Source organism: Sminthopsis crassicaudata, chromosome 4 (genome assembly GCF_048593235.1).
Source record: "Sminthopsis crassicaudata isolate SCR6 chromosome 4, ASM4859323v1, whole genome shotgun sequence".
In the NCBI taxonomy this organism is placed as follows: Eukaryota; Metazoa; Chordata; class Mammalia; order Dasyuromorphia; family Dasyuridae; genus Sminthopsis; species Sminthopsis crassicaudata.
Genome location: NC_133620.1, coordinates 141,045,400 through 141,060,626, shown reverse-complemented (window position 1 = coordinate 141,060,626; position 15,227 = coordinate 141,045,400). Strand labels below are relative to the sequence as shown.

General features: G+C 31.8%; 1 protein-coding gene across 20 annotated transcripts in view; it reads right to left on the bottom strand.

Moving 5' to 3' along the window:
- Nucleotides 1-15,227, bottom strand: part of SYNE1 (spectrin repeat containing nuclear envelope protein 1) — a 571,419-nt gene that overhangs the window by 305,969 nt on the left and 250,223 nt on the right. For all 20 annotated transcript variants that reach the window (XM_074309511.1, XM_074309493.1, XM_074309505.1 and 17 more), the window contains 8 exons: nucleotides 13,899-14,065; nucleotides 12,982-13,135; nucleotides 9,260-9,888; nucleotides 7,825-8,004; nucleotides 5,968-6,118; nucleotides 5,373-5,531; nucleotides 4,529-4,711; nucleotides 2,874-2,975 (listed from right to left, as the gene is read on the bottom strand). In XM_074309511.1, coding sequence (XP_074165612.1) covers nucleotides 2,874-2,975; nucleotides 4,529-4,711; nucleotides 5,373-5,531; nucleotides 5,968-6,118; nucleotides 7,825-8,004; nucleotides 9,260-9,888; nucleotides 12,982-13,135; nucleotides 13,899-14,065 — 1,725 coding nt within the window. The remainder of the gene's footprint in view (nucleotides 1-2,873; nucleotides 2,976-4,528; nucleotides 4,712-5,372; nucleotides 5,532-5,967; nucleotides 6,119-7,824; nucleotides 8,005-9,259; nucleotides 9,889-12,981; nucleotides 13,136-13,898; nucleotides 14,066-15,227) is intronic.

Sequence of the window (15,227 nt, the reverse complement as noted above, 5' to 3'; positions counted from 1 at the left end):
GGAAATTAAAGGAATTAGAATAGGCAATGAGGAAATAAAACTATTACTCTTTGCAGATAATATAATGACATACTTAGAGAATCCTCGAAATTCATCCAAAACCTATTGGAAACAATTCCCAGCTTGGCAAAGTTGCAGGATATAAAATAAATCCACACAAGTCATCAGCATTTCTATATATTACTTACAAAGTCCATCAGCAAGAGATAGAAAGAGAAATTCCATTCAAAATTACTGTAGAGAAAACTTGGTGATCTACCTGCCAAAACAAACCTAAAAACTATATGAACACAATTACAAAACACTTCTCACACAAATAAAGTCAGATCTAAACAACTGGAAAATCAATTGTTCATGGATAGGCCAAGATAATATAATAAAAATGACAATTCTGCCTAAATTGACCTACTTGATCATATCAACCAAACTACCAAGACATTATTTTAAAAAACTAGAAAAAATAGCAAAATTCATCAAGAACAAAAGATCAAGAATATCAAGGGAATTAATGAAAAAAATACAGAGGATGGTGGCTTAGCAATACCAACCTAAATCTATATTATAAAGCAGTAGTCATCAAAATAATTTGGTACTGGCTAAGAAGTGGAGTAGTGAATCAATGGAATAGATTAGATACACACAACTCAATAATCAAGGCCTATAGTAATCTAGTGTTTGAGAAACCCCCAAACTCCAGCTTCTGGAATAAAAACTCATTATTTGACAAAAATTGCTAGGAAAACTGGAAAATAATATGTCAGAAACTCAAAATATACCTATATCTCACACCTCATACCAAAATAAGATCATAATTGGTACATGATTTTGGATAAATGATGATACCATAAACAAAATTAGGAGAGCAAGGGATAATTTACCTATTAGATCTTTGGAGAATGGAGAAATTTATGACCAAAGAAGAACTAGAGAACATTATGAAAGGCAAAAATAGACAACTTTCGTTACATTAAATTAAAAAAGGTTTGCATAAGCAAAACCAACAGAAACAAGATTAAAAGGGAAGTACCAAGTTGGGAAAAAATCTTTACAGACAGTGTTTCTGATAAAGGTCTCATTTCTAAACTTATAAAGTACTGTGTCAAATTTGTACGAATACAAGTCATTCCCCAATTGATAAATGGTCAAAGGAGATGAAAGACAATTTTCAGATGATGAAAGTGAAGCCATTTATAATTATATGAAAAATGCTCTCAATCACTATTGATTAGAGAAATGCAAATTAAAACAACTCTGAGATATGACCTCCCTGAATTTTTCAAATTGGCTAAGATGAAGGAAAAGAGAATGATAAATGAGGGAATGTAGAAAAACTGGGACATTAACGCATTGTTGGTGGAATTTGAAAATAATCCAACCATTCTGGACAGCCATTTGGAGCTATGCCTAAAGGGTTATAAAACTGTTCATAACTTTTGACTGGGTCTGTATCCCAAGGAAATCTTAAAGGAGGGAAAAGGAGCCACATATGCAAAAATGTTTGTAGGTGGTCTATTTGTAGTAACAAAGAATTGGAAAAGGAATGGACATGCATCAATTGGGGAATGATTGAATAAGTTGTGTATATGAAGATAATGGAATATTATTGTTCTATAAAAATGATGAACAAACTGACTTTAGAAAGGCCAGGAAAGATTATATGAACTGATGCTGAGAGAATCAAGCAGAACCAGTAATACATTGTACACAATAATAGCAAGAATGTGTGATCAATTTCTTCTCAGTGGTTCAGTAATCCAAAGCAATTCCAATAGACTTTGGATAGAAAATGACATTTGAATCCAGAAAAAGAATGAAAGAAATTGAATGTAAATAACATATGCTATAATCATTTCTTTTTTCTTTTTTAATCTCTCCCATGTTTTCTCTCTTTTGCTGTGATTTTTCTCTTCCAATGTGATTCATAAAGTAATGTGTATTAAAAAATAAATAAATTTACTAGGAAAAAACCAAGGTATTTCTGGCAACACTTGCCCATTCTGCAACTTCACTGCAGCTCTCAATACTAATATGCAAACTTTTCACTGCACTTGCATGAATGCTGCTAGAAACACCTTTGCTCAGATTCAAGATAGGGTAGCATAAAAATTTTTCAAATGAAAAGGGTTTCTTAATGGAAAAATATTTAAGAAGTCCTGATATAGATAGCCCAAGACTGGAAATGATCTGGTATAGAGAGATATTTTCTCTGTCCAATGGTGACATGATGATGGATGACATCAGCCTCTTTTTGGAGGGGTATATAAACTGTGAAACCACCTCCATGATTGTCTTTGGTCTAAGATAGATGATGACCAAATCATTCCTACAATTAGTCTCAGGTGCTTCATTATCCAAGTGCATTGCTCGGTTCTAGCCCTTTACGCTAAATCTCTCAAACTTTTCTAAATGTCACAAAGTACTTTCCCAACATCCCACATAGATGTTGAGAACCCTGAATTTTCTTTTTTTTTTTTTTTTTTCCTGAGGCTGGGGTTAAGTGACTTGCCCAGAGTCATACAGCTAGGAAGTGTTAAGTGTCTGAGACCAGATTTGAACTCGGGTCCTCCTGAATTCAGGGCTGGTGCTCTATCTACTGCGCCACCTAGCTGCCCCTGAACCCTGAATTTTCAAAGACTGTTTTGGTAGATACTTAGCATAATATTTGTCATTAGATATTGATAATGACATCAAACTAATCAAAGGACTTTGATATTTTAAGAACAATGCCAGGCCTATCTTATTTACTTGGGGGTTTGTTTTTCTCATATATATTACCTAGTACAATGACTTGCATATAATAAGATCTCAATAATTTTTTTTGACATCATATCATTATCATGATCATTATCCACTATTGTTAAAAGTAATCTCACCTGAAGATCTGGTGGTGTTTCCTGATTTTTGGTCAGTTCTTTAAGATTTAAAATTTTTGAATGAAGTTCTTCCAATTTAAGTCCTTTGTTTTTAACTTCACACTGTCCCCAAAAAGAAAAAAACCCAAGAAATATATAAATGTGTTGATATTCATATATAGATTGATGGATATATCAACATATATTCACATATATCAACATATATTCACATAATATATATTCACATATGGGCAATTTATATTTTAAGACTTCTCTAAACATATACAAGACATTTTTGTCACTTTCTGAAAACCTTTTCAAAGTAAATTTCTGAATTACAAAGAAAAGTCATTATTTATAAGTCTGAAAATGTTACTATTAGCTTTCCACTTAATTAAATACAAGACATTCCTATGGACATTTTCTTATTCATTTTATTATAGAAAAGAAATCCCTTGGGAAAAAATAAATTCAGACCAAAATTCTTTATTCAATGGAGACTAAATAGTATAGTTTTCTATGGCTACCTCATTAAATTCTCAGAATAGCATTTCTTTTTTCAGAACATAATGATATGTGATTCAAACACTTAAATTTGCTACATGTAATATACATTTATTTTTATGGACGTCAAATCCAATTAGGAAATATTTATATCTAGGAACCTTTATCATTTTATAAATTTAAATGCAACTGTATTTTTAAAATACAGGATGATAAAAGATGGAGGATGACAATGCTGTAAGATTACTGCTACTTATAGAATAAATTAAACACTTTGAAATCTAAGGTAATTATTTTGGGACAAGAAGGATCCATCCTTGGAGCATGAATAACATGTTGGAATTCTATATAGCTTCAGTGATTTCTCAACAGCCTGGCTCCCAGAAAGCACTTCACTTATCTCATTAGATATAAAAGTACTGAGTAGAAGTTGCAGATGGAGCTACAGCATAAGAAAAAAACTTATTAAAAATTTATCCTATCTGTGAGTATAGTTTGTAGACATAATAAAGGCTTTGCTAAATAATCATTTGTCAGGATGTTAGAGAGGGGATTATTATTCAGGTATGAGTTGGTTCTATGATAATATTAGCTGAATATTGGACCCAATTAAAGTTGTTATTCTTTTGGAGAAGCTTGGGTTTTTGAAGAAATACACAAAATCAGTTAGGTTATTTCAAGCATTTCAAGTGATTTCAAATATAGTTCTTCAATATCTTAGTACATATGGGGTATTGGGAAAAATTAGTCTCATGATTAAGATTTTATAGTCACAAGTATGTGACATATTGCTTCCCTCAAAGCTTTAAGAGGAGCACATGACTATTATAACACTCCTCTATTTTTGTTCAAGGCATAATTTATCAAGGGATCAAACATAGCTAGCAACTTTCCCTAACTTTCATTTTCTTCTTATTCTTATTTTCCACCTTAAGAAGAAATGCATATAGAAAGGTGCAACAACAACAACAACAACAACAACAACAACAACAACAACAAAGATGTATAACTGCTTTTGTAACAAATCTGCTTAATGCAGGGATATTAAGTTTAGGAAAGCCCTGGAATAGGCATGATGCCTTTGGGTAAGTGATAGATTTACCCTACAGAAAAGAGAGACACACTTTTCATAGGCCTTTCATACTTCATGTGAACAAATTAGGCCCACTGACCTCAAATTCCTTGAGGAATGCTTCTGTTTTGAGGCTGTTACTGAGGTTGCTAATCTTTTCTGTTAGCTGTGGTATGGAACTATTTGTCCAGCTGTCAATTTCATCTCTAGTTACAAGCACATCTTCCCAAAGAGAGAGGCTTATAGTAAGTCGATCCATATTCTCCTCAATTTTCTCTGAAGTCTGAGAGAAAAAAGAAAATGTACTCTTATTAATATGTACTGGTACTACCCCAAATTCCTTCCAAAGAAGTCCCCAAACAGATGGTTCTCTATTCCTCAATTTAACCTATATTTGTAAATAAATATTTTAAAACTTCCCCAGTCAAATTAATAAATGAAAAGCACTGAAATCAATGCTAGTTCTCATGGGAATAATCCACATAATTTAATTCCATGTGCTATAAACAACTTTTTAAAATAAGATAATACTCTGCTTACAATGAAATACAGAGTAGCAAAGCACAAAAAAAAGAAAAAAAACTGGTTTCTAAGCTAGGAATACTTAATTTTAAGCTCTGCCTCTGGGCTTTAATATTTGTATATGTATATACATGTGCACATATGAAATATGTGTACATATATGTATTATTTAAGGGGAAGACAAGTTTAAAAAGTTATTTAATCTCTTTGTGTTCTAGGTGCCAATCTACATTGGTAAAGAGTTTTGTCACATGGGAATTCTTATAGCAATAAAATTAGAGATTTGGTCCTTTTCCTATATTAAAAAATAATCTACTTCTTGGGATTCTTCCAATAATACTACCCACCATAGGGTAGACTAAGCTGTGAGGAAAATTAATGATTAGTAGTATTAATATAAAAAAAAGAGTGACTGTTCTTACATCTAGCCATCTATCCACAGTGCTATCCATGTCTGTTTTCACAAGAATGAAATCACTGCTTTGATTTCTTTTTAATTCAGATATCAAGTGTTTTCCTTTACTTGTAAAGTCATCCAGTTCCTTTTGTTTCCCATTCATTTCATTTTTGACAGTTTCATGCTGTGGAAAAAATTTTTCTTTAATTTAATAAAATAATCAGTGGTTAAGAACATATTTTCTATAAACATAGATATATACAGATATGTATACATGTGTATATGCATTTGTTTATATGTGCACATATGTTGATCAGTTTCTATCTCAAAAATCTCTAAGCTAAACTTAGCTTTATTTAAAAAAGCTAATAATCTCAAGGATGTGAATCAAGTATCTAAATCTACTTCTGCCTATACAGTAGGATGATGACCATTATAAATTACCTATTGAAGAGTTCTTCAGAATTTTGAAGCACAATCTTTTCTAGAACAAAGTGACTATGGAGATCTAGAGTTCAATATTTCTAACATATAGAAGTATGTTCCAGCCAAAGAAATCCTGCATGACCAAAAATATATATCTATGGAAATTTTGATAAAAATCAAATATTAGTAATCACCTTAGATAAGGCCCATCTAATGTCTTCCCGATCCTTTATAGTAGATCTGGTCATAGTTACATTGTTGGCATTTTCTAGGACTTTATAGATTACTGACTTCAAATTCTGATATTCTCTCATCAAATCAATAAGTCCACAGCACTGACCTTGACTGAAATGGTAACAGATTAAAAAAAAAAAAAAAAAAAAAAAAAAAGAATTAGGAGAATATCACTTTTCAAGGAAGATAGCACAAGGGAACTTCTTAGGATTAAATCTAAAGAAAACTGTCTAAAATATATAAAAAGGAACAATTTGGAGATTAAATGAAAATCATAACTTTGTCTCTGCTACTATAGTCACAGTGATGCTATTCATTCACATTTAATATTTTTTGTTTAAAATATTTGCCTTAAATTATGATTGCACATCTACTAAAACTCTCTTTGCTTCTCTGCTGTAGTGGGGAGACTAAGAAATTCTGATTACTACATATATCATCCCAATTTTTAATTTTTTCATTTCTTTTGGTGATCTTTATTTCTTTTTTTATTCTTTATTACTTTCTCTAAAAAGAGAAAGTAAAAGAATGTATTGAGAAATGTAGCCAATGCAAAAATAAGACATCATAAGCAGTCTTAAACCCTAATCTAGGAGAAAGGAAAGGGAGGACATATCTATGAATGTATGCATATGTAAATATGTATAAATGTATCTCTATGGTATAAATGCTTAATATTCGTGGAAGTTACTCTAAATTTTATCTTTAATAACCCAAAATTTTAATTTTTTATTAAGCCCCACAAAATGGGGGTGGGGAAGAGGCTAGAGGAAGAGAAGAGGAAGAAGGGAAGATAGCACATACACACACACACACACACACACACACACACACACACACTTTTCTTTAGCTTTCTTCGACATCTAATTTCTGAAATAGTGAACAGACAAATAAAGTTAAAAATCTACTATTCAAGAAGCATCCAAATGGGAAGCAAACCAATATTAAAAATAAAGTGTTTTTCTTTTAAATTTTAAGTGTTTTGGTCTTAAAAGATGGGATTAACCATCTCTTATGCTACATGTGCTCATAAAACATATGCTGATTTCTTCCATCCTGTTTCACTTCTCACCACTATTTTTTATTAGAACTGTTTCTCCCACATGGTACAATGTATCAGCAATACTGCATAATGATCAACTGGCATCTTGGCTAGATTTAGCAATAAGTAATCCAAAACAATCCCAAAGGACTCATGATTCTATCCTACTTCAGATAAAGAAGTGATGACATCCTAATGTAGACTGAAGGAAAGTTTTTCTTCCTCCCTTCTTTCCTTTTTCTTTCATGATTTTTCTTCCAGAAAATGATTATTGTTGAAATAAATTTAACACAATTTCACACATATAACCTATTTCAAATTGCTTACTATCTCAGAGAGGGAGAGAGGGAGGGGAAAAAAGGAGGAAAGATTTTAGAACTCAAAATTTTTTAAAAAAATATTAAAAATTGTTTTGCATGTAATTGAAGGAAAAAGTATATGTATATATATATATACAGAGAGAGAGAGAGAGAGAGAGAGAGAGAGAGAGAGAGAGAGAGAGCGCTGTTTTATTTCTGCTTTTCTTTTCACACAAACTGGAATGATAATTGATTTACATTCCCTATCTTCAACACCTCCATGACATTTAATGAACAGTAATGAGATTTAGATACTTTTAAAAAAAATTCCCATTCTCAAAAAACAAATCCATAGATGGTGAAGACATAACTGGAAGAACATGGAGTAACTAAAACTGAAAAGACATTAAAATCCACTATATGCTATAGCACAGCATCATTCAATGATCCAACCATTCTAACAATATTTGACTTACTTTTCATGAATTAGCTTCTTTGTGTCACCCCAGGTAGCTTCTAAACGATTTATCTCTTCATCAAATTCTGGTGCAAAAGTCACATCTTTTTGAGCTATTTGTTTAGCTTTGTCCTTCAGCCACCACAATTCATGCTCATGAGAATTCAACTCATCTTCTAACTGATTAAAAACTCGTAATCTATGAAAGAAAATGTTCAATTGCCCTCTTTTTCAACTTTATCCAAAGACTTTGTATTTAAATGATCTATAATTTTATTTATATGGGTATTCCCATTTACCAGTATAATTTACAATCCCTCTAGGACTTGGTATTTGGTTTAAAAAATTTATCCCTCTAACCAACCTGACAGTGCCCCTTCAAATAACATTAGGTAAAAGTCTTCATGAATTTAAAATCATTTGCATTATTAATTTTACCTAATACATTAAGAAAGATCTATTCCATAAATTTTAGTAAAGTTAATTTGACACTTAATATATGAAAGCTGAATCTATATAATATAGGAAAAACAAAAATATTGTCAACAGGAGAACAGAATAAAGTGTGTCTGACAAAAATCCCTGACAACAACAACAAAAAAAAAAACAAAAACAAACAAACAAACAAAAAAACCACCCCCTTTAAATCTTTTCTACATCTTCCCTAACTTGGAATCATGGGAATAGAAAGGGATTGAAAAAAATATTTTGACTTTAAGATAGCTAAAAATTTAGACCAAATGAACTTGCAAAGCCATAAGAGAAAAGGAGAAAAGACATTTAAAATGACTATGGAAATTATTTTTAGGCAGATATGGTGGCTAAAATCTATGTTAGTCATCTAAAGAGAGGCAATATACCCTCAAGAGCTATATACTAATGAGTTTGCAGACTTCTTCCTTTGAGAAAAAACTGAAGAAAAGCAACACAAAGCAGAGACAACCAACCAAAAAAACGTATAAAATCACATCAGAAAGCAGTGTAATGTCATCACTACAGGATATCTATGGTTATTAAGTATCAGTGAGATTAGTTACCCAGTCATCCATCTTCCTTAACATGTTCCCATTCATATATGTCCCTCAGTTTCCTCCCTTATTGATGGTTTAAAAACATTTGGGAAATGTAACTTGTGTGGAGGGGGTTAGATGGGTGAGTGTGAGATCTTTCTTTTCAGTAATTTTATTAATTATTAATAAATATATTGTGTTTTATAAGAATGTCCCTTCTGGCTAGCCAAATAAAAGTAAAAACATAATTAGGTGTTTTTGAGCTACAATTTTGAGTAGGTATTAATCCAGAGAATTGAAGCTGGAGAAGCTTTCTGGTGATCCATATGTGAAGGTCTTGGGTACCACAAAAAGTGAGAAAAAAATTTCTAGTATAAAGAACAAATTTTTTTTTAAAAGAAGAAAAACTGATCACAAGTTTTTTTTGTTTTGTTTTTTTTCTACCTTTGTTGCACAGCTTGCTGGCTAAGCTCCTTTAACCTTTCTCTGTCAGTCCTTTCTTCAATATCTTCAAGACTCTTCAAGAGAGCTTCCTTGTGATCTGCAAAAGCTTTTCTCAGGGCTACAAAGGCCTCTGCCTCACTCTGTTTGGTCCCCAGAAGATTCTGGATGCTCTCTAATTCTAAACCAAGTTGATCTGCCATTCTCCTACAAGAAGCTCTTTGCTCAGAACTGCCACTCTTCAGGTGATACTGGGCTTTTGTGAGAATTCCATCAAGACTAATTGCAGCACAATCTAAATTTTTAGTATCCATAATAGCATCATTTAAGTCCTTCTCCAATAATTCTGACTGTGTCTTATCCATGTTACTAGTAGCTTCCACAGTTTGCCTTAGCCTATGGAGAACATTTGATAAAGAAGCATGAGCTTGGAAGAATTGGGTCAAGTTGGTCAATGCAAGTTGCCTTTTCTCAATTATCTGACTGGCCTCTTGGAACAGCTGGAAGCAATCCTCTGCTCTTCCCTGAAGAGTGTGTTGGTCCTCTCCTCTGCTGAAAGAACATAACTTTCCTAAGTGAGCCTTTAGCTGAAGCATTTCTTCCTTCTTGTTCTCCACTTCTGCTGAGTGGTCCTAAAAAATAATAATAATAATTAAAAGTAGTCTAGACAAACAGATATTTACATAATGGGTCTATTTTTCAATTTAAATTCATTTCAATTACATTTAACCATTGCTCTGTCCATTGCACTGAACTGTTAGTGGATATTGGAACAAAGCAAAACAAAACCAATTAACAACTCTAGATATTGGAGAGTTAGACAAAAATTGAGCTCACAATCTAGTAAAGGGAGTATGTGCAAATACACAAGTAAAATGAATTTAAGGTAATTTCAGGGTAAATCTTAGAAAAATGATTTATATGGAAGGTGAAAATTGAACTACGGATTCTAAGTGGTGAAGGTGAGGAATGAGAACATTTTTTGATATAGGAGGAGCCAATGAAAAGGCTTTAAATGGAGAAAGAAGATCACATCTCAGAGAAATTTAAAATGCCATTTGAGGTGACCATAGTGTATGTGATGGGGAATGTGTTTTATAAGGCTAGAAAGATAAATTAGAAGAAGAAACAGTCTCTGTTTTAAAGAAGCTAACACTAGATATTGTTAGGAGAGGGAGATTCAAATGCATCTAAGTGAAAAAAAAATGAATAAGTTGATTAATGAATAGGTGAATTCATAAACAAACTTATTTTTTAAAGTCACTGAAATACACAGATATATAGCTTAGGGAGATGGGGAAAGAAAACTTCATAAAGTAGGGATTAAAAACCAAAATAATATTTTAAATGCAACAGGAATATTTTTAAAACTTTCAGAGAAAGCAGTTATTTTTAAATGTCTTCTAAATCCAGATTTTTGCAAAATTTAAATTTTACAGATTGAATTAGGATTAAGGTAATCATAGAATGGAATTTTATGTAAAAGTCAAAATATTTTATTTTAACAAAATGCTTGAAGAACTAGGAAGAAACTTAACAAAGTTTAAATATTATTGTGGACTCAAATCTACTTAATCTATTATATATGAGAGAGGCAAGTTCAAAATGCAAAAGCTGATCGGATCCCCCAGCAGCCTGTAATATTGTAGAAAATTAGAAATTTTATATTATATCATTGATCTTCTAAAACAGAATATTAAAATTCAATGAAAACATTACATGTAAAACATATTAACATTCTTGAACCTCTCAGAGCTGCTCTGGATGACATAATGATCTGAATCTGTTATTGACTATAATTGCTTTCATTTTATGAAGTTGAGAATTTTTAGTAAAATATATATTTTTTTAAAATAGAAATATACTTCATCCAATGTATTCAAAGCACATTTTATCCATATTAATGCCACTATAACCACTGATTTTATATATACATATACACCCACACATATATAATATACATATTATATATATATATACATATTATATATATATATATGTGTGTGTATATATATATATATATATATATATATATATATATATATACACAGATACACACACTTATACATATATCCCCAAAATTAAATTCAACAAATATATGTATATGTATAAAAGTGTCTACCTTTTTAATGCTCTCTACTAAGTACTAGAAGACCAAACAGAAAACTTAAACAGTTCCTATCTTCCCTCATGGGGCTTACATTTTAAATGAATACAAATTAGTATAACATTGGTGAGGGAGTGAGGAAGGATCAGATGAAGACATAGAAGATTTAAATAGAAAAGGGATAAGACACAGGAGTTAAGCTATGAAGAAATATGAGAATTCTGAAGGTTGGAGTTAAGGAGTAAGTTTATTCCATGCATAATGGGGGAAATGGGGGACAGCCAATGAAAATGAAAGCAATGAGGTTCTGGACTAGATGATAAATATGGTCAATAGTGGAAACATTCCTGAGAAATGGTGGCAGATAAAGGACAAAGAAGCAGCAATGAAACAAAACTAATGTGATAATTCTTCCTCCTGAACCACTGTAAGGGAAAATAGGAATACTGGTCAATCGCTCAAGGATGTTCATATTTCTGTAGAGTGTGCTATGACAGGCTATCAGTAGAAGAATGTTTAATAACTGGTAAAAAAAAAAAATTTAAAACAACCACATTTAGTACATGTGAAGGAAACCACTGTCAAACTAAGAATTTAGAGTGGGAAATGGTAAAGTAAAAGCCAAGACATCAGTATTGATTTTCTAATTAGATGAGAACAAGAGAAATAATATAATAATAAATTTTTAACCTTAAAAATATATTTTATTTACACTGGGATTTGTGGAGATGGGATGGGGTGGCAGGGAAACAAGACATAGGATTGCTATTTCTGTTAACCAACAAAATAGTAGAAGGACTGTGCATGTTTAATTAACTTTGCATAGCAAAGAGAACAAAAGTTAGATGAGTTTATATGTACTTAAAATCAAAGATCAGAGAACTAGATCTTAGAGACCAACAGTTCTAACTCCTTGTTTTACAAGATAGGAAAATGAGGCTAATATAGGTTAAATGATCTGACCAATTTCAAAGAGTATTAAGAATCAGAGATGGCACTTCCAGCTGATCAATGATGGACAGAAACAACTACACTCAGAGAAGGAACACTGGGAATTGAATGTAAAATATTAGCACTACTGTCTATCTACCCAGGTTACTTATACCTTTGGAATCCAATACTTAATGTGCAACAGAAAATTGGATTTACACACATATATTATATCTAGGTTATACTGTAACACATGTAAAATGTATGGGATTGCCTGTCATCTAGGGGAGGGAGTAGAGGGAGGGAGGGGAAAATCTGGAAAAATGAATACAAGGGATGTTATAAAAAATTACTCATGCATATATACTGTCAAAAAATTATAATTATAAAATTAATTAAAATTTTAAAATTTAAAATTAAAAAAAAGAATCAGAGATGGGATTAGAACTCAGATCTTAAAACAAGAGGCATTTTTTTCATTGTATATACTACAATTAAGTTAGAAGATATTTAACAAATAAGATTTATTTCTTTATACCCAGTGACCTTCATAGTCCCTTGCACATAATAGCAGCATAAAATTATGTATATAGCAGTATATAGCAGAACCTTAATGAATATTTGTTGCCCAGACTTTCACTAAATGTGTATGATCTTCCTTCAGGCTTAAAATGAAATGGTGCTTTACCTTATGGTGAACTAAAGCAGTTTGATGGTTCAGTATGCTGATTTCAGAAGTATTTTGTAAATCACTGAGAAACTGCTTAATCCAGACAGAAAATGAAAGTAGCAGTTCATCAAATTGCTGATGTTCAGCAACTACAGACTGGAGAAAACTAATTCTGTAACAAAAAAGGAAGGAAGAAAGCATGTTTAAGGTTCAAAAATTAATCTGAGGTAATTTCTATTTAAATAAAGCTTATAATTTTATAATTTACTTTCCTCATAAAATGGCTAGGTGGCATAGTATATAAAGTACTAACAGGAAGACAGCTCAAATTTGACTCCCAGGGTGTGACACTGGGCAACTCACTTAATCTCTGCCTCGGTTTCCTCATATGTAAAATGGGGATAAATAATACCAACCTTCCAGAGCTATTTTGAGATATTTGTATAATCCTTTGAAAACATTAAAGCATAACACAAATACTAGTTACTATTCTTATAATTCTGTGAATTAGATCAAGCAGTATTATTCTCATTTAATAGATGAAAAATAAGGAAGAGATAATGTTACATATCCAGACTCAAAAAATAGTACATTTCAGAGTCCATAGACAAATCAGTTAAGTTTCTCCCATCACCACCAATACAACATTCTGCCTTCAAAGGTCAAAAATATAAAAATTAACTAGGTCAACTTATGGCTATGAACATAAAGAGTGCTGTTTAACAACACCCTAGTGTTTTATCATCCACATCAACAAGTTGGGGAGTTAAAGTCCAGAAAAGGAAAGTGAATTATCCAAAATCATGAAGTGAAAGAAATAGTCACAAAAATTCTTGCCTTTTGACTCTAGACGAGTGTTCAAATAATAACTGGGTTTTTTAACCATCATCTACAACCAAACAAAAGTGAATAGTTTTCAGGAAAAACAAACAAACCTTTTACTAATTATTTGAGGTAAAACTCTCCATCTCTCATCCAGCTGCTCCAGCTGTAACTGAATCACTTTCACATCATCTTTGGAAGCTACTGAGAAGAGAGATTCTTTCAACTGTAAGAGATTGCTATATAGTGAGGCATGAGATACAACCTCATTCTGCAGTGTCTGTAAACAAAAGAGAAGATATATATTTTTTGAAAGGACAACTAATATTTGGGAATTCAAGAAATAAGCTGTAAATGGTTCTAAAACCATCTAGTTCATTTCAAATTTCTCATTCATATAGTTGACACTCCAACCATCATCCTCATCTTACTCCAACTTCTTCTTAGACTGCTCCTAGCTTTTCTTCCTCTGATAGACAGAATGAGAAATCAAGAATGACTTCTAGGTGGTGATTCTGAGTGATTAAAATGTGCTGGTGCTCTCAACAAAGAGAGAGGTGGGTTTAGGGGAAAATAAAATGGAGACACATTGAATTAAAGATGGCAAGAAAACACTGAATCCAAAATGTGTGAAGACTGGGATGAATATGTATGGAAATTATTTTTGAACCCATGGAAGCTATTGAAGAAAGAATATACATAAAGAAAAAAGCACAATAAATAACTTTGTGAAACGCTTCCAATATGAAATAAAGGCAAATGAATGAAGAAATATGGAAGTCTAAGAAGGAGCAGCTATATAGGTAGGAGGATAAGTGAGAAAGAACAATGTCATAAATCTGAGAAAAGAGAGTATACAGGAAGACCAATGTAGTCAAGAGTGTTAACCCCCCCAAAGGTCATGAAGAAATTGGGAAACAATTATATCTGGAATATTTTGTTCAGCTCAACATGCCATATTTTGGGAAATATTCAGAAGAATTTTATTGAGACTTGAAAAATTTCAAGGTGATTTAAAATGGCTAAAGAAACTGGGGATGTATAACCTGAAAAAGGAAGTACATGGAAGCTGCCTTGTATTGTATTGTATTGTATTGTATGTATTTTAATAGGTTATCATATAAAAGAGGAATTACATTTTTTCTACTTGTCCCAATAGGTCTGAATCAGAAGAAAGGAGTGGAAGTTTTAAAAGATTCAGATTCAATCTTAATGTAAAGAAATATTTGAATACTATATAAAATTGAAACAGAATTCCTTAGGAGGTGATATGTTCCTTTTTTACTGGAGTTGTTAAAGAAGTGTTCCCATAATCACTTGCTTGCCTTTTAGACTCCATAAGGCTCAATTCAGGTACTACTTTCAATAAGAGGTATTCTTTCCTGAAGCTTCTGGTTGTTAGTGGTCTACCTTTCCACCAATTAATCACATCTAGCTGATCA